This window comes from Adiantum capillus-veneris, chromosome 5 (genome assembly GCF_014529385.1).
Source record: "Adiantum capillus-veneris isolate H3 chromosome 5, ASM1452938v2, whole genome shotgun sequence".
Lineage (NCBI taxonomy): Eukaryota > Viridiplantae > Streptophyta > Polypodiopsida > Polypodiales > Pteridaceae > Adiantum > Adiantum capillus-veneris.
In genome coordinates, this window is record NC_140935.1 from 16095022 (window position 1) to 16113498 (window position 18477).

The following is an 18477-nucleotide window of genomic DNA, read 5'->3' on the forward strand; positions in this document are numbered from 1 at the left end:
GATTCAGCCCGTAAAGACCATCAGTTTTCAGCCCTAAGAAACCTCATTTTTCAGCCAAGAAAACGCAGCCAAAACAGTCATTTTCAACCACCGAAACAGTCCTGACATTCAGCGATTAGAAGATCTTAGATTTCAGCCATCGTCGTCGTCGTCGCCATTGTCGTCATCGGCATAGACCAAGTTGCATAGTCCATTGCATACGCATTGTACACCTTTGTGCAACCAAAGAATAGACCACTCTCGCCGACGAGAGTGGGGCCTTCGGAGGAGGGTTTTACAAACCTTTCGGTGTCGTATCTCTTCTCTCTCCTTCTCTCAGTCTCATTCATTTGCACGCACAATATCCACTCACTTTGTTCGTGACCACAACACTCTACAAGACGGAAAGCTCCCTCTTTCCCTAAGAACTAAAAGGAACCTTGAGCAGTAAAGATCACTAATCTTGAGAAAATACAACATTCATTCCGTTGCACCTAACAATAGGCAACGAGAACTACATCATCGGCATATATGAGGAGAAGAAGCGTGAAAGTGCCAATACTAGGGTGATCTCCCCCCTCTCTCATAGCCTCGTTGATGAAGTCATCAAGCTCGTCTATGCATAGTCCGAAAAGTGTAGGTGACAAAGGGCATCCTTGTTTAACTCCCATGGTGCTCTTGAATTCTTGTGAGAAACCTGTTTCTGTCTTGAGTTTGCATCTGACCTTTTGGTATAGGCGCCCTACGGCTGCCCTGATATGCATAGGAACTCCTAGAGTTTCCATACGTGACCATCGACCTTGACGGGGTACTGTGTCAAATGCTTTCTTGAAGTCCACAAAACAGCAATACAGAGTTTTGCCTTTTAGCCTGGCTTCTTCCATCAAGACCCGGAGTGTCATCAGGTGGTCTACTGTGCTATGACGGGCTGTAATCCTGCTTGTCCAATGGCGCGTTTCCCGTTATTTTCAGCCCATGTGCTAAGATCTTTCTCGATAATGCTTCCAAAAAGTTTTGCCATACATGAGCTCACCATGATGGTGTGATAATTAGTAAGCAAATTGCGGTCACCTTTTTTAAAGAGCGCTTTCACCCAGTTCTCTTGCTAGTCTTGAGGTAGGTATTGGCTGATTGCTTGATTCATCATATGGTGTATCCATTTCTTAGCCTCACTACCTGACCATTTCAGCATTTCAGAGTTAAGATGTAATGTGTCGGCTACTTTCCCATTCGCCAGGCTTTTGAGGCCTTTAATGACTGCCTGGAAGGTGATGGGCTTTGGATATTCAGCCCGAGGCCCTGTGTATATCACCTCTTGAGCCCCCGGCGGGGCATACAGAGTTTGTACATAAGCATGCATTTCGTGTGGGTTGAAATCTCCCATCACGTCCCCTTTCTTCCTTCATGTTACGCCAAGCTTTCTTTGGCTCTTTCTTGAACCTGCTCAAGTCTAGTTGTTCTTTTGAGAGTTCATACATGCGTCTCTTTTTCCTCGTGAGTGTATTGTATTCTCCATTTGAGTGTTGTGATAGGCCTCTCATCTTACGTTTGGCCTCCTTGCATTCTGCATCAAGATTATGAGGTAAACCCTTCCTAATCTGTTTGCCACTTTGATATTTGCCCATAATGGTTCTTGCCGCTTCCTCCATTGTATGTCGGTAGATCTTCCACGTTTCTTCAATTTCACAAGGCATGTTCTGGTCAAACACTAAGCTATCTAAAAGACTAGCATAGTCCTCTTTTTTCGTGAGTTGCATCTTGTATGACCAGTTCGGTGTATTCATTATGTTGACAATAGGCGTACTTGGCATGTGTAGGCATATATGGATTGGTGTATGGTCTGAGGTCGGTAACCTGCTACCCACTTCAAAACGGTGGACCAAGTCCAATGCATCGTATCTCACCAAGGTATAATCATTTGTACTCCTCCCATGACTTGCCGTGTAACAAGTGTATGATCCAGAGTGTATGAACTTATCCGCACCATTCATGACTACAAGCTGCATTGAGTTAGTTCATCATACTTATCATAGCTGACCCCTGTGCATTCATGATGTTGTCACTTGCTCCCACATAGGAGCAAGCATAAGTTCTCTATTCTTATCCGCAGGGTGCAGTGAATGGTCTGTCAATTGTACCTATGTGTTTGCAATCCGGGCATTCAGATCCCCAAGAATGACAACTGCTCCCTCACGTGCATACATTGCAATGTCTGTACATAGGTCAGCAAAGGGATCCTTTTTAGGTAGCTGGTTTGTGTCATAAAAAGGTCTCTCTCGATGCGGGATATCGTATCCTGCGATATAGTATCCTGCAGTTTAGTGAGGTGAGCGATAAGTTACCTAGAGGAGGCAACTCCAAAGGGAAGACCGAAGCAAGTCCCGCAGTACCTGGGCCTCTGAACGGAGGTACTTGGTCGCTGTCACGCCCAAATCCAAGTGGCGAGTGGGTCTCTCAAGGGATTAGTCATGGCCCTAAGAGTGCAGATAATTCTGGACTCTCGTGGTCCAGAGGAAACTAGTGACAAAAGCGTCTGCCTTCGGTTTTTGGGTGCAAAGTCCTGGTCGTTCTTCTTGTATGCTTTTTTTGGTGTATGAGGGGAGCGGCCGGGCGTGCCCTACCCGACTCCGAAAACAAAACAAAAAAATATAGTATCCTGCGATAAAGATCAATCCTTTTGATGAGCAAACCTTAACCCATATATAGCGTTTGTGCTCGTCAACCTTGCATACATCAACCATCTTTTGAAGCTCTTCCTTATATATTACAGCTACACCTCCTTGTCCTCGCATTTTGGTACCAATCCACCGTACTGAGTGCTTGATGTACCCACTAATGTCCGGCAGGCTGCATGTGTTTTGTTCCCATGTTTCCAATAGAAAGAGTATGTCAGCTTGTGGTAGAATATCTACCAACCCTTCCCCCTTATGCCATGGGAAATCTCTACAATTCCAACTCGTAACCTGTATGGTCGTGATCCCATGGGTCGCATGCCCCTATGCATCCTTAGATGGTGATGTCGGTTTTTTCTCCTTGAGGCGTTCCTCATATGCTTTCCTTCTTGCTGCGTGTTGTGCCGGTGTTCTATCTTCACTTACATAGTATTGAGTGCCTTTCAAGTAGAAGCGTGCAGTTTCCAAAATTATGTTCCTTTTACGAGCATCCAACATTGTATATACAACTGTCCGATGAGCATCAGTCTTCTTTTGGCCCACTCTATGTACCCCATATACTCCTGCATCTTGCATGTCAAGCTTTTCTGCTAACAAGGTGGTAACATCTACATTCAATGACATGACTGTTTCCCCCTTAGGTTCTGGCATGCCTCGTATCACAATGTTTCGGGATCTTTTCTCCCGTTCCTTGTACTCAGTAGGATCCTCATGCGTATACATTTCTCCTGTCATGTGCCCCATAGTCTTCTCTTGTTTTACTATTTGTGCCCAAGGTGGAGGAGACCCCTTGGGTGCATCGATTACATTATTGGTGACCTGTGTTATGTGATTTCCTTGTTCCAGCACTTGGGATTGCAGCGTTTTCATGATGTCTTCTTGTTGCTGAAGCTTTAGAGCTTGTAATTTAGTGGTATGATCCAGCTCTTGGTTGCGCAGTGTCAGGGCTTTGATGTCGTCATTTTGACGTGAAATCACCTCATTCTGTTGTCGTACCTGTTCTTGGATAGACAGTAGCAGTCCTCATATGTCTTGGGTAGTACATGTAGTTGTCATGTCCCTTGATTCCTTGGGGGGCGTGTCCTTCGGCATTGTTTTGATAGGTGATGAGCTCACTGTTCGACCGCTTCTTGATATCCTTTGGTTAATGTGTGATGATTGCATAGAGTCATGCAATAGCCACACATAAGTACATGGGTGTCTGAGAGAGAGAGAGAGAGAAAGAGGCAGTAGCTGTCAGGTGGTCATGGCGGGGAGGCAACGCCCATGGCGGGCTGGTGCGCAGGAGAGAGAGAGAGAGAGAGAGAGAGAGAGAGAGAGAGAGAGAGAGAGAGAGAGAGAGAGAGAGAGAGACTTCTCTAGTAGTGTTGGATTGCAGGGGAATGAGGAGGGAGATGTTGCAGCGCTGGCCTTTCCAACGTGGGGGGCCGGATAGCACTGGTATTTGGCGTGGCCTTTGTTTCGTGTGTCGACCACGGGTGGGCACAAGCAAGCGGGCGTCCCCTTCTTTTCCACGCGTCACCTACACAATTCGAACGCTGTTTGAAAGCCATCGTCAAGTTTTTTTTTAACGCTTCAGGCCTCCTAAAGTTGATTTTTTAAATTACTACCGCTTTTTTTAAAGTGGCCTGGTTGTTAGGGAATAAAGGCCTAAGTGCCTTGTACTTATTAACTTATAAGTTAAAAGACTTATAAGTGAGGGGGCCCAAGTGTGAATGGCCCCCTAGTCACTTACTCATATACTCAAAGGTCAAGCCCAAATAAAAAAAGCGTGACTTCTCCCAGATTCTAACGAGCGTTCTCTCTCTCTCTCACGTTCTTCTCTGCGTGTGCTTCTTCAGCGCCTCTCTCCTCTTCTCCTTCACTCTCATTGCATAGGATAGCAAGTGGGCTCTCTCTCCTGCTCCCCCACACATGGTATCAGAGCTTTAGGGTTTCCAAGAGAGCCATTTTTCGCAACACAGATCAGAATTCTGTTTTTGCTCGCTGCGGGAAGGATATTCAACCGTTTTCGAACAACTCTGTCGCGAAGGGATCCTCTCACCGTGTAGAATCGACCTCCGGTGACAGTTTCCCCAAAATTAGGGTTTCAAAAACTGGCGAACAGCAGCCTATTTTTGCTGAAATTGACCAATTTCGGAGTCAATTTGATGCAATTTCATTAGGGCAAGTCTCACAGTTCAATCTTACAGGTGTTTCCACCAACGAGGTTCTGAAAATTCAGCAAAACAGGTGTTTACAGGTCTGATTTTTGCCCTAAAACAGGAAATTTCAGCAAGCAAATGATGTATACACCTTGTGGAAACCTTTGGTAAGGGTTTGGCAGTGAATGTACGCTGTTTTGGGGTGATTTCGCGTGAAATTTGCTCGCTGTTTTTCTGTAACAGCAAGCTGTTTTTTGCCCGATTGCGCACATTTGGGCGTGTTTAGGTCGGCAAAACAGGGTTTCAGTGTTTGCAATCACTCAGAATGGCTTCTAGCAGTGAAAGTGGCAATTTGTTGCACATTCGCAAGCTTGAAGGGGCCCATAACTTTGCTATATGGAAGAAGCAATGTTATAATGTGATGTTGCAGAATAAACAGGCGAAACCTATTAAGTTACAGGGTGTGAAACCGGTTGATATGGAGGTTGAAGAATGGGAAGAAGTGGACGAGTTGGCTCGCTCCACGATCATCCTTTCGGTGTCTGACAATTTACTCTTCAATGTAGAGAATGAGCAGACAGCATGGGGCATGTGGAAGCGTTTAGACGAGTTGTATGCACAGCAGAGTGCTGCCAGTAAAGTGTATTGGCTTAAGAAGCTTATGGATCTCCGCATGAAGGAGGGTACGCACATGTCAGTGCACCTCAATGAATTCAATTCTATTTTCAGCCAACTGACAGAGCTGAAATTCACGATTGATGAGGAGTTCAAAGCTACTTTTCTGCTATGCACATTGCCCGAGAGTTGGGATGTATTCCGGACAACTCTTAGTAACTCAAGTGCATCACTTAAGTATGCAGATGTAGAGAGTTCTCTCTTGATGGAAGAGATGAACAGGAAGAACACCACAGGTGGGTCTTCTAATGCATTGCACTTGAGAGGCAGGTCTCAACAGAGGGAGAAATCTGACAGTAAGGACAGGGCACGCAGCAAATCTCGTAGGAAAGATGTTGTGTGTCATCATTGTGGAAAGAAAGGGCATTATAAACGGGAATGCTATGAGTGGAAGAAAGAGAAGAACAAGGGTGCTGAAACTGATGCAAAGGACAAGGGAAATGCCAAGAAGAGCACTGTGTTGATTGAGGAAATCAATGTTGCTAGTAGTTGTGACAGTGACAGCAGCACTGATGTACTCAATGCCTCTTCTGTGGATGCACATACCCTTGCTATGGGTTCTGATGTGGACATGCATACTTGGATTCTTGATTCAGGTGCCTCCTTTCATGTAACACCTCATAGGGATTGGTTTACACAGTACTCAGGTGAGGTGCAGGGCACTGTTTATTTGGGAGACAACTATGCATGTGACATTGCAGGTATTGGCAGTGTCCAGTTTTCCTTTGCTGATGGTACGACTTTTGTTTTGCACAAAGTGCGCCATGTGCCACAACTCAAGAAGAGTTTGATTAGTACAGGGCAGCTAGATGATGCAGGCTATCACACCACTTTTGGTGATAGCAAGTGGAAAATTTGTAAAGGGGCCCGGATTGTAGCCAAGGGTTGTAAATCGGACACTTTGTATCCTTTGCATGTATCTAGTGTGCGTGACCATGTTGTCGCCGTAACCGAGCAGCCAAGTGTTTCTTTGTGGCATGGCCGGTTGGGACACATGAGTAAAAGAGGAATGGAAACTCTGTCTCGTTGTGGTTATTTGCCGTGTTTGAGGTATGCTGATTTTTCTCATTGTGAGCACTGTATTTATGGTAAGCACAGTCAAACACCGCACAAAAGGTCTCTTTCTTTGAAGTCTGACAGGTTAGACTTAGTGCATTCCGATGTATGTGAAATGCCACAGTTGTCCTTAGGGGGAAAGAAATATTTTGTCTCGTTTATCGATGATGCTACATGTAAGGTGTGGGTGTATCCAATACGTGCTAAAAGCGATGTTTTGGATACTTTCAAGAAGTTTCTTGCGTTTGTTGAGAATCAAACAGACAAGAAGCTTAGGTCTTTGCGCTCAGACAATGGGGGGGAGTATGTATCAAAAGCATTTATTGACTTTTGTGCTACTAAAGGTATTAAAAGAGAGCTCACGGCTCCTTTTAATCCCTCTCAGAATGGAGCTGCAGAGAGGTTGAACCGGACTATCCAAGAGAAAGTTCGGAGTATGCTGTCACATGCTGCATTACCTCATGGTTTTTGGGCAGAAGCTGTGCAAACAGCTATTCACTTGATTAATCGCTCACCTAGCAAGGCTTTGGGTGGAAAGGTGCCTGAGGAGGTGTGGTCTGGCAAGCCACCCTCATATGCACATTTAAGAGTGTTTGGTTGTGAGGCCTATGTTCACATCCGGAGTGAACTGCGCACCAAACTAGAACCAAAGTCTCATAAATGCATTTTCCTAGGATATGGTGAGGATGGTGAAATGGGGTATAGATTATGGGATCCCGCATTACGGAAAATCATACGCAGCAATGATGTCATCTTCAATGAGAATTGCATGCACAAACAGCCCACAAAGGTCGAGGAAGTGCGCCGGGTTGTTTTTCGTGAAGATGTTACATATGGACAGCCAAGAAGGCCCAATGTTCAGCAGCCTTTACATGCTGAAAATGGTGCTGAAAATCAGCCATTAGCTGCTGAAAATCAGCCCCAACAAGTTGCCATTGATGCACCACAGGTAGGGGAACAGGTTGATGCTCTTAGACCGCCCGTTGTTGCGATGCAACCGGCTGAACAGCCTGCTGTTTTTGATGGTTTACAGGCTGAAAATCCACCTGTTATGGATCATTGGGTGCGTAGGTCTACTCGGGTGACAAGGCCCCCCGATAGATATGAACCGTCTTTGGACTATGTCATGCTTACTGATTGTGGTGAGCCGTCTTGCTATAAAGAGGCTATGCAACGGGAAGACAGTAAGAAATGGTTCAAAGCAATGGTTTCGGAAATGCAGTCTTTGGAGAAAAACCATACATGGGACTTGGTTGATTTGCCTAAAGGGCATAAGGCTCTGCCATGTAAATGGGTTTACAAGACCAAGGTCACATCTGATGCTTCTTCTAAGTACAAGGCACGTTTGGTTGCTAAAGGGTACAAGCAAAAGCATGGTGTGGATTTTGATGAGATTTTTTCTCCTGTTGTAAAGCTTGCCACATTACGTCTTGTTTTAGGCCTGGTTGCTTCTGAAGATATGGAGTTAAAGCAAATGGATGTCAAAACAGCGTTTTTGCATGGCGATTTGCTTGAGATGATCTATATGATGCAGCCAGAAGGTTTTGTGTCAAAGGGGCAAGAGAAGAAAGTATGTAGACTGTTGAAGAGCTTGTATGGTTTGAAACAGTCTCCCCGTGCATGGTATCACAAGTTTGATACATTCATGAGGTCTCAAGGATACAAAAGAAGTAATTGTGATCACTGTTTGTATATCAAAACGGCAAGTGATGGATCTCTTCTATTGCTAATTTTGTATGTTGATGACATGCTTATTGCGGGTAAAAATGTCACGGAGTTGGATGCATTACATCAAAGCTTAAAGAATCGCTTTGACATGAAGGATCTTGGTGATGCTAATCATATTTTGGGCATGCGTATCTCTCGAGATAGAACCAACAGGCGTCTGTATCTATCTCAACGAGATTATGTTAATAAGGTGCTACATCGTTTTCATATGGATGGGGGAAAGGCACTTGGTACTCCGTTGCCTCCATATGTAAAACTGACTGCACATGACTGCCCAAACACAGATGATATGCGGGCTGAAATGGCCAAGATTCCTTATGCATCAGCCGTTGGCAGTTTGATGTATGCTATGGTTGCTACACGTCCGGACATTGCATTTGCGGTGGGAGTGGTAAGCAGGTACATGAGCAATCCCGGCAAAAAGCATTGGGAAGCAGTGAAGTGTATCTTGAGATACTTGAAAGGCACTAAAGACTTGTGCATTTGTCTTGGGAAGAGTGAGACATCTGTGCATGGCTTTACAGATGCAGATTTTGCTGGACATCCAGATTGCAGGAAGTCTACCTCTGGATATGTGTTTACATTCACAGGAGGTGCAGTTTCTTGGATTTCTAGACTGCAAAAATGTGTTGCTTTGTCTACCACTGAGGCTGAGTATGTGGCTGCCACTGAGGCATGCAAAGAAGCTTTGTGGCTCATGCGTTTGGTAGAAGAGCTTGGCATTAAGTCACCGGTTCCTGTGCTACACTGTGATAGTCAGAGTGCTATTATGCTTGCAAGGAATCCTGTTTTTCATGCCAAGACAAAGCACATAGAGGTGAAGTATCATTTTATCAGGAGTGTGCTTGATGACAAGAGCATTACACTTGTCAAGGTGCACACAGATGACAATCCTGCAGATCTTTTGACCAAGAGTCTTCCAGCAGAGCGGTTTGCATATTGCCGTCAGATGATGGGTGTTGGAGGAGTAAGTGCATGATCAGCTGATGTATTATAGTTAGTTGATTCTTTGATCTCCCAAGGTACATTGCCTTTAGGTGGGAGGTTGTTAGGGAATAAAGGCCTAAGTGCCTTGTACTTATTAACTTATAAGTTAAAAGACTTATAAGTGAGGGGGCCCAAGTGTGAATGGCCCCCTAGTCACTTACTCATATACTCAAAGGTCAAGCCCAAATAAAAAAAGCGTGACTTCTCCCAGATTCTAACGAGCGTTCTCTCTCTCTCTTACGTTCTTCTCTGTGTGTGCTTCTTCAGCGCCTCTCTCCTCTTCTCCTTCACTCTCATTGCATAGGATAGCAAGTGGGCTCTCTCTCCTGCTCCCCCACACTGGTCACTTGGGATTTTTAAAAAAAGTATGGTTTGAAACCTGTAATCTATTAAAACTCACTTCAGAAACTTGCAGAAGCTTACAGAGAACTTGATTTTGGCTCTCTTGCTTCTCTCTCAAGCCTGCTCTCTCCCACCTGCTTGTGCTCACGACGCTCGGTCTTACAAGTGCACGCCTATGTCCTCGGACACTAGTTCCAGCACGAGGGAGCTGCCGAATGGTGGCTATGGTCGGGTGGTTCGTCCGACGTGTGTGTAGGCGTTCTGTGTAGCTGGGAGATCCACTCCTTGCTTTCGTTTTAATGCCCTAGACATATGAAGCAGTAGACTGATGTAAGTCTAACGACAGGCAAGGAGATGGCTCACCTCGTTGCAAAAGAGTGGATGTCCAGTTTCATACTTCCCAATCCATACAGATGCAAGTTCCTCGCTCCTATTTCCGGTTATCTATCACAAACAACCAGATTGTCAGTGCATTAGTATCCCTTTCAGTGTCCTTGCTAGTATCTGGTTTATCTTCTGGTCAACAGCTTGTGTTCCAGCTCTTCCAGCGAGTAAAGCTTCCGTTTTTCTGCACTCGTCTGTCCTTTCAGCTTTCATCCCGTCTTGAGAGGAGAATCAATGGCCTCACGCCATCTCGAGTGAATCTCATCAACCGGGTAATTCTTTAGGTGTTTCGCAAATCTCGGGTTTCTGGGATACTTTATCAATCTTTTCACACACGTGTCAACTTGCAGTTGACGCTTGTACTTCGCTTTGGCAAACTTCTCTATCGAAAAATTTGCCCAAATCTTCATTGTTTTCTTCAGTTCCCACGTCGGATTTCAACTTTTCTTTGCCTTTCAAGGTGTTATCTCGTCAGATTCTCCACGAGAACCCATGTGTAGCCTGGAACTCTTTTTGGCTTATGCCCTGTAAGACATAGCGATGAAGACGGGAGCACGCCCGATGTGCGATGAAGTAAGGGTAGAGTGGCTAATAGGTCCGGGGTCAAGGTCGGGGTCGGACCCGCGAAGATGTTTTCAAGGTTCGGGGTCGGGGCACAAGGATTTTTTCAATAATTACTTCCAAAATTGTGCCCAAGTGCCCTGTTTGCTCTTTAATAGGACCGGTATGCTTTGAGAAAAGCACACGCTTGATGCTCTATACCATTGTCACAGGACTTGGGCAGTGGGCACCCCAACCGGGAATTGGGCACGATACACAAGAGATTCACTAAAAATACTTCATATCACAATTCAATTTGGTGGACACGGCCCGACGTAGTTCCGTGCCCAGAGAGATTGGCCCCAAAGACTGGCGCCCCTTTCAGTATTTCTTTTATACTGATCTTTGAGAAAAGTACAATTCCCGTTCTCAGATTCAGAGTCAAGATGCCCCTGAAGAGTGAGGCCCTTGGACCCTTTTTATTCTTACAATGGATGCCAAAAGCAGAGCCCCAAAAGCAGTCAAACTCAAAAGCAATTGGTCCAAAAGCTTCTAACTCAAAAGCAAAGAGTCCTAAAAAGCAAAAAGCCTCCAACACAATTTGGGGAATTTCGTACAGCAGCCACGTCATCTAGCACGTTTTGCGGATGTCCGTGCTGCCACGTTAGCTGCCTGTCAACACATTTTACGGGCCTCCAAATGGTTTGCCACGTCATTATCTGTCATGTCCGGGCAGTACTGCCACGTCATCATTTTGTGATAGAGGAATTCTCAGACGTGGAAGAAATAAGTTTGAGATGGTTGCTGAGAATGGTAGAATCGAGCGCATCTGACAAGTAAGACAAGAAAAGAAGCCACAACTAGAACTAAACTCTACTGAAAGCAATTGATTTGGGCTCTTGGTCCTTAGAGCACCAATTATTGAAAGCTTTGACTTTGTGAGCGTTTTTGACTAGTTTTCAAAAGCAGTTGCTTTCATGGCCAAGACCCTAAAAATTTGTGGCCTTGTGTGTTACAAACTGTTGAGGTGTCAAGCCATTGAAGAATAGAGCCAACTTGCAGATCGGGGTCTTGTCACAAACTGCTGACATGTCAAGCCACTGAAGAACGGATCCAACCTACAGATCCCGGCCGAGGGGCCTAAACCTTAAGAGAAGCAACAGAAGAAGCTTCACCAACCTGCAAAGATTGGCTGAGTCACCTATTTTTAAAGAAGAGTTCCCACCAACTTATGGGACCCCGTCCAATGGGGCCCAAGTGACATAAAGGCATTAAAAATAAAGCAAGGCCCCCCCCCCCCCGCGCGCGCGCGTACACACACACACACACACAGGACTGCGAAGAGTACATCCACAGACGGGAGGTAGGGAGTGCCAAAACTGTCACGTGACACATCCAACCCTGTGTGTCCGTGGACAAGCTACAACATGATCAGGGTTCAGTTCAGTAAAGTCAGTCTAGAATAGGAAGTGATCTGGCACTTTTTGTGAGTCTGTTCGCAGACGGTGCATGACCAGTCACTTAGCGTAGATGCATATCCTCTGGTTGCACATAGCATGATCATCAGCATTACCATCAGAATCCAACAGAATCCATCAGGAGCATTTTCCAATGCATTAAACCTATTTTCCCTATTTTTGACATTTTTCACTTATTATTTTTAAGTGACTTTTGTTGGAAAGTAGGTAGGGAAATTTTGCTAAGTTTGTATAAATAAAAACCTAGCGCTAACACTTTCTGGCAGAAGAGGCAGCAAGAACTCAGTTCAATAGGCACCTTCTCAGCAGGACTCTCAACAGGTTAGCGTTTTCAGCATTAGCAGGAGACCCTAGCGTTTTCAGTTCCTGATCAGCATTGGCGTTTTTGCATTGCAGAGCAGCCTCGGCGACCACAAGACAACAGAGTCCCCTATCGTTAGCAGTTGCACCAGCAGATCCATAGCAGATTTCACAAGACAACAGAATTCAGCCCTAACGTTTTTGGTTTGCAGATCCGCCCCGGCGTTTTGCAGATTCACCGCGATGGAACACCAAGAAGCTTCAGCGTTTCCATATTTCAGCAGTCAGATATCGTAGAAGAACCCCCGAACCTCGCAGATCTCACCTTCCTACAACAGATCCTCGCCGCACGGTCAGATTCCGCAAGGTTTTCAGATTCAGCCTGGAAAACGCAGATTTCAGCATCTGCGTTTTCAGCGCGTCGTCGTCGCATCGTCGCCATCGACATCGTCCCCGACATAGAGTCAGAATTCAGCAGATAAAGATTTGCAGATTTCAGCCCTTAGAGTTTTCAGATTTCAGCCCGTCTCGTCGTCGTCCTGTCATTGTGTATACATAGATGGGATCTACATACGCTTGTGTACAAAAGAGCCAGGGCGACCTATGGAGGAGCTTACTACTATACTGACACAAACATTACATGATGCAGCAGCAGAGGCATACACACACATCCAGCCTGAGCAGAGACGCCGTTCTGGGAGCATGCCCCAGAACAATTGGTATGATGAGGAATGCCGCGAGACTAGAGCTAGACTTCAGAGGGAGGTGCTTTTGGGGGACATCACTCACAGATTGACTTCCGGCGCCTAGTGTGGCAGAAGAAGAGGGCATTTTTGGCTCGCCTAGAGTAGGACCTATACTAGCTGTCCTTGAGTCAGGACTCACCTGAGGCATGGCGGCTCTTTCATGAGCGCACACCCCCCCCCCTCCCTCGCCACTAGCTCTACAAAGGCCTGGGGCCAGTATGCGTCATCTCTGTACACAGTTCCTGGACAGCCGCCCCTTCCCGACCCCCCCGATCCATGTCCTTTTTCGCCGCTGAGATGGTGAGGCAGGCCATTGACAGGATGAGGATTGGGAGAGCATATGATCATGATGGCTTAGTGGCAGAGCACTTCATACATGCCAAAGATCTACTAGCAGAGCTTCTAGCAGTTATCTTTAACCATGCCATGTGTGAGGGCTTGCCTGATACTTGGAGCCTATCTACTATTGTACCTATCTTCAAGTCAAGAGACCCTATGGAGCCTGGGAATTATCGCACTATCATGATCGGACACACATTGGCACGGTTGTACGCATCCATTCTTGAGCAGCAGCTGAGGTGGGCAGAGAAAGAGAGGATACGCACAGCCGGGCAGGCAGGGTTCAGGAGAGGTTTTTCTACTCTTGACCATATCTTGACACTAAGAGCCATCATTGAGGAGGGCAGATCACATTGGAGACGGATCTATTGTAGCTTTATGGACTTCCGCAAAGCATTTGACACGGTACCCAAAGCTAGATTGATGCGCAGATTACAGGAGATGGGAGTACCCACAGAGCTCATTTGGGGGTTCATGGCATTATACAGGTTAGTAGTGGGGCATGTACGCATCTTAGAGGGCCTATCTACAACTGTTCACTCCACTATTGGGGTGAAGCAGGGTTGCCCGCTCTCTCCTACTCTATTGTGTATGTATGTGGATGAGGTTTCTGACTACATTGAGAGAGATGGTGATAGAGGTGCACAGCTGGCAGGGACATGGATTCCACTATTGTTATATGCTGATGATATTGTGTTGATCTCCAACTCTCCGGAGGGGATGCAATGTCACTTGGATGCTTTGCATAGGTTCGCCCATGAAAGTGGTTTGTCTGTCAACCTTGGTAAAACCAAGGTCATGGTATTTAATACCACCCCATAGTGGATCAGGAGGTCAACGCCCGTATTCACACACGGTAAGGAGACAGTGGAGTATACAGATGCTTACACTTACCTTTTCAGTGGACCAGCATTTTCATAGAAGAGAGCAGTAGAGACTAGACTGACCAGAGCCCACGCAGCATTGGGTAGATTGGAGAGGATGTGTCCACATGTTCAGTTTCAAGAGCCTCGGACGAAGCTCTGGCTCTTTGACACTTTGGTGGCTTCTGCATTGCTCTATGGAGCTGAGATTTGGGGACCTTCATTGGACCATCACGGGAGGACAGGTCGCACTAATGGATGGGGGGACATGGAGAAACCACTAGTCTCTATGATCTCGTGGCTCATTAGAGCCAAAGCTTCAGTACCATGTGCCATTATTCTGGCAAAGCTAGCTGCCCCCCCTCTAGTGTTGGAGGCACTCACCAGATCTGTCTGCTTCATACACCGCATGTGGGAACTTCCCAGAGACAGATTTGCCCGCCTTGCACTTGAGTCCTCTCGGCAGTTAGCCATGCAGGGAGATACAACATGCTGGTATGGAGAGATGACATTATGGTTTCAAGCGCATGGGTTCAGCATAGACAGATTGCCCCCCTTCTAGTACTCACTGGATGCACTCTCTTTGACTCTTACACAGTCCGAGATCACCATGCTCATCCGCTAGGACCTGACTCAGCTAGACACCAGGAGGACATGGATACAGCCAACACAGGAGTTGGGCACGAAGATGGCTTTCTACAGAGAGCATCTTCTCCAGCTTACGGAGGACGGTTTTGTGACGAGGCCCAGATACATGGACACCCACTTGTCTCATGGGATACGATGTGCTATTGGCCAGATACACTCATCTTCACACTAGCTGCGGATCGAGACTGGGAGATACAGTGGAGTACCGGCAGAGGCCAGACATGCCTCCTGTGTGACATGGAGCCTGAGATGGAGTTGCACTACACATGCCAGTGCCCCGTCTACCACGAGATACATGGCTGCTTCCACTGCTTGTTCAGAGAGGGCTTCAGACCACTCTCAAGAGTCATGCGGTACGAGGATCAGAGATGCTTGGGTTTGTTTTTGCTCGAGCTGCGTTGACACAGAGAGAGCCTGATGAGGGGAAGGCTAGCCAATCTCAGAGACGGATCACAGACTTCTTTAGAGCAGACACTGGGTTCCTGGAGGAGCTACTACCACAGGAGAGCCCGTTGCCTCACACCAGAGGCTCATTGATCGACTGAGCGACCGAGCTAGGGAGATCCAGACGCCCACGACTGCGGAGGACTACACAGCATCGACGGAGGCTTCATCAGAGGATTCGGATCACTTTGGCCCGACATGCACGATGCTCGTCAGGCTATTGACCATGGAGTAGATTAATGAGATCCGCCAGCGACTGATGCTGGATCTTTTGTGATTTAGCTATCCCACCTAGCTGCTTAGCTCACACCTAGCTGTTTAGGATTCCATAGTAGTTTATTTTGTCATTTTTTGTTTTTTGTTACTCTTTGTATCAGATCCACCACATTGTAACTTTCTGGTCTCATAGGTCACTTCGGCCTTTTGAAGACGTTAATATAACATTTCATTTCTCTCAAAGCTATGGCACCTTTGAGGTATTCGTGATCACCCACCATAGCTCCAGTACGTTTATACTCTAGTGGGCATTGAACATTCTGATATAACATTCTTTAAGCTATGGCACCTTTGAGCTATCACCCACCATAGCTTCGATACCTTCAGACTCGAGTGGTGCTTTTCTTTTACTAGCATGAACTTTCCTGATTTGACGCTCCATAAGTTGGTAATACCTCAGTGCCAGGTCATTTGAGAGACATGTTCGTAATATTCATCTTGGCTCAATGATCGTTTTTTATGACAAATGTTTGAAAAGTCTCAAGAGCTGGCTTTATTCAATGACTGCAGGAGTGTTATGTGAAGCACTTGGGATTATATATCCACTCCCAGAACAGTATTAAGTCCTGGAACGTGTCACTTGGAGACCTGGAATATGCCTGTTTTAATTATTTTGAGTCCTGGCAAATCCATACTATTATAATCAATTTGCAGTGAACATTTTTCTGTTATGAGCTCAACTACTGCAAGGCTAGTCTATATGTAGACCTTGACCCAAGGATTCGCTGCCATACCCATTGAGCTCACAAGGCCCAAGTGTCATTTAATTGGGATTGGGAATGGTCATTGAATTTTGCAGTATTAAGGCTGATGGCTTACCTCGTGATCTGCTTTGGCACGTGCTTAATTTTCCTTGACTGTGGTCTGCTTGCAATACTAACTTATTACTTTATTCATTCAGGAAAGAAAAAAAGGAGCTTCAAACCCGAGAGATTGCTCTCAAAAAGGCAGCTGCAAAAGGGAGCAAGGCCGAGCAAAAAGCCAAGAAGAAGCAGGTGGAAGAAGAGATTGCAAAGCTTGAATTGAAGATGCAAGCTCGACATACCAAAGAGTTGTCAGACCTTGCAGATGAAAATAACAGTGGTCTGGACGGCGTCACAATAGCTTTGAATGGCGGTCTGATGGTAGGAGGGCCTTCACAGCTTCCAAAGCCAACAAAAGCCCAAAAGAGGCGTGACAAGAGGGCTCAACAAGAAGTGGAAAGAGAGCAGAAGATTCAGGAAGAACAGGGTAATGTTGTGAGCAGCCGTATGCTAGAGAACCAACAACTGGAGAGGAAGCTGCGCCCACTTGGGCTCACTCTGAAAGAGATTAAGCCAGATGGGCACTGTTTGTATCGTGCAGTGGAGGACCAGCTCGCTCTTTATCCTCGTGCTTGCCGGCAGTCTTCTTTTCAAGAGCTCAGGGAAGTGGCAGCGTCGTACATGCGGTCTCATTCGGAAGATTTTATTCCTTTCATTGCAGCAGAGGATGATGGTGAAGCAAACCAGGGCACCAGATTTGAGATGTATTGCCGTGAGGTGGAGTCTACTGCAAGTTGGGGAGGTCAGCTCGAACTTGATGCCATTGCGCGCTCTTTGCAAAAGCATATTGTTGTCTTCTCTGCCGACCTCCCAGAGGTGGAAATGGGTAAGGAATTTGAAGGCATTTCTGCTGATGGTGTTGATGCTGGATATCCTACTCTCAGGCTTTCCTACCATCGACATGCATTTGGTCTTGGAGAACATTATAATTCAGTTGTGCCTTTGGCTTCCAATGGATTACTGCTCAACACATAATGTCTGTCAATTCTTTTAATTTCTGTACTATTTTGTCCGATACTGGAAGCTTTAAAGAGAGAGCTTTATGCTTTGCAGATTGAAGTGCTCTACGATCCAAGTTACTGTGCTTGTAAGCAAGTCCAAAGCAGTGCAATCAACAGGATCGCCGGTTTTTTTAACTGTCAGTACATTTAGCCTGCAAAATGCATTATATTAATGATCGTACGCCACTCTGTTATATGCACAACTCTGCTCATCTGTTTCCAGTTTGCCTTTTGAAGTCGTTTCTTTTTGTGAATACTGCTAGTGCTTCTGATTGCTGCCAACTAGTTAAGGGCGACCCTATCAGATTTATGGTCCAAAATTTGGGACTTGTTATGGTGCTCCTGCCTCCAAAACTTGCAGAAGTAGTATAGGAAGTTATGTCTTGGAGGTGGGGAGTTATGATGGAGTTTATAATGGGACATAAGCAAAGCCTTGTCTTATGCTAATGGTTAAAACTTTCGGAACCAATTTCACACACTAGGTGTTTTTTTCTTTCTTTTTTTGGTATGCCTTGCCGAAGAAAGGACTGTGGTGGGGTGAATTTTTCCCTTACTTTTGGATGTGAGTTCATTTGGATTAATTTGAAAGAATAAGTAGTTTAGTTGGCCATACACGGGTTGATTGCTTTTTCTTGTTTGTATAAATAAAAGGCAGCATGATGAAATTTCTTGTTCATGATATATGTATATATTTTCTAGTTCAAAACAATGATGAGTTCAAGTTGGTTATGTATGTGTTGATTACCTTTATCTGAAAAAGAAACCATAAGGAGAAAATTTTGAAGGTTTTAGCTTTGTTTGCAATCAAGCTCACACTTTTTTTCTTCATTTGTCATGCGCTCTTTCTTGCGCGCGCTCACGTGTGCAGTGCGTGCATGTGTGTGTTTGTGGGAGGGAACGAAATTACTTTTGGTGAGTATAAATTGTAAATATATAATATATAATATTTTATATTTTGATTATCTGTTTGTTTAGGCAAGCTATGTCAATTTTAAATCAACTTGTTTTTTTATTTGGCCTGCATAAGGCTTCAATAGACTCCTAGATTCTTGGGAGCAATTGTGGACTAATG

The 18477-nt window shown here is 45.6% G+C and overlaps 1 protein-coding gene across 1 annotated transcript in view; it reads left to right on the plus strand.

Moving 5' to 3' along the window:
• Positions 1-17608, plus strand: part of LOC147456929 (Cysteine proteinases superfamily protein) — a 71371-nt gene extending 53763 nt beyond the window's left edge. Inside the window, exon 3 of the mRNA XM_086512004.1 lies at positions 16503-17608. Within this exon, the coding sequence (XP_086368130.1) occupies positions 16503-17379 (877 nt within the window). The 3' untranslated portion in view covers positions 17380-17608. The remainder of the gene's footprint in view (positions 1-16502) is intronic.
• The last annotated feature ends 869 nt before the right edge of the window (positions 17609-18477 follow it).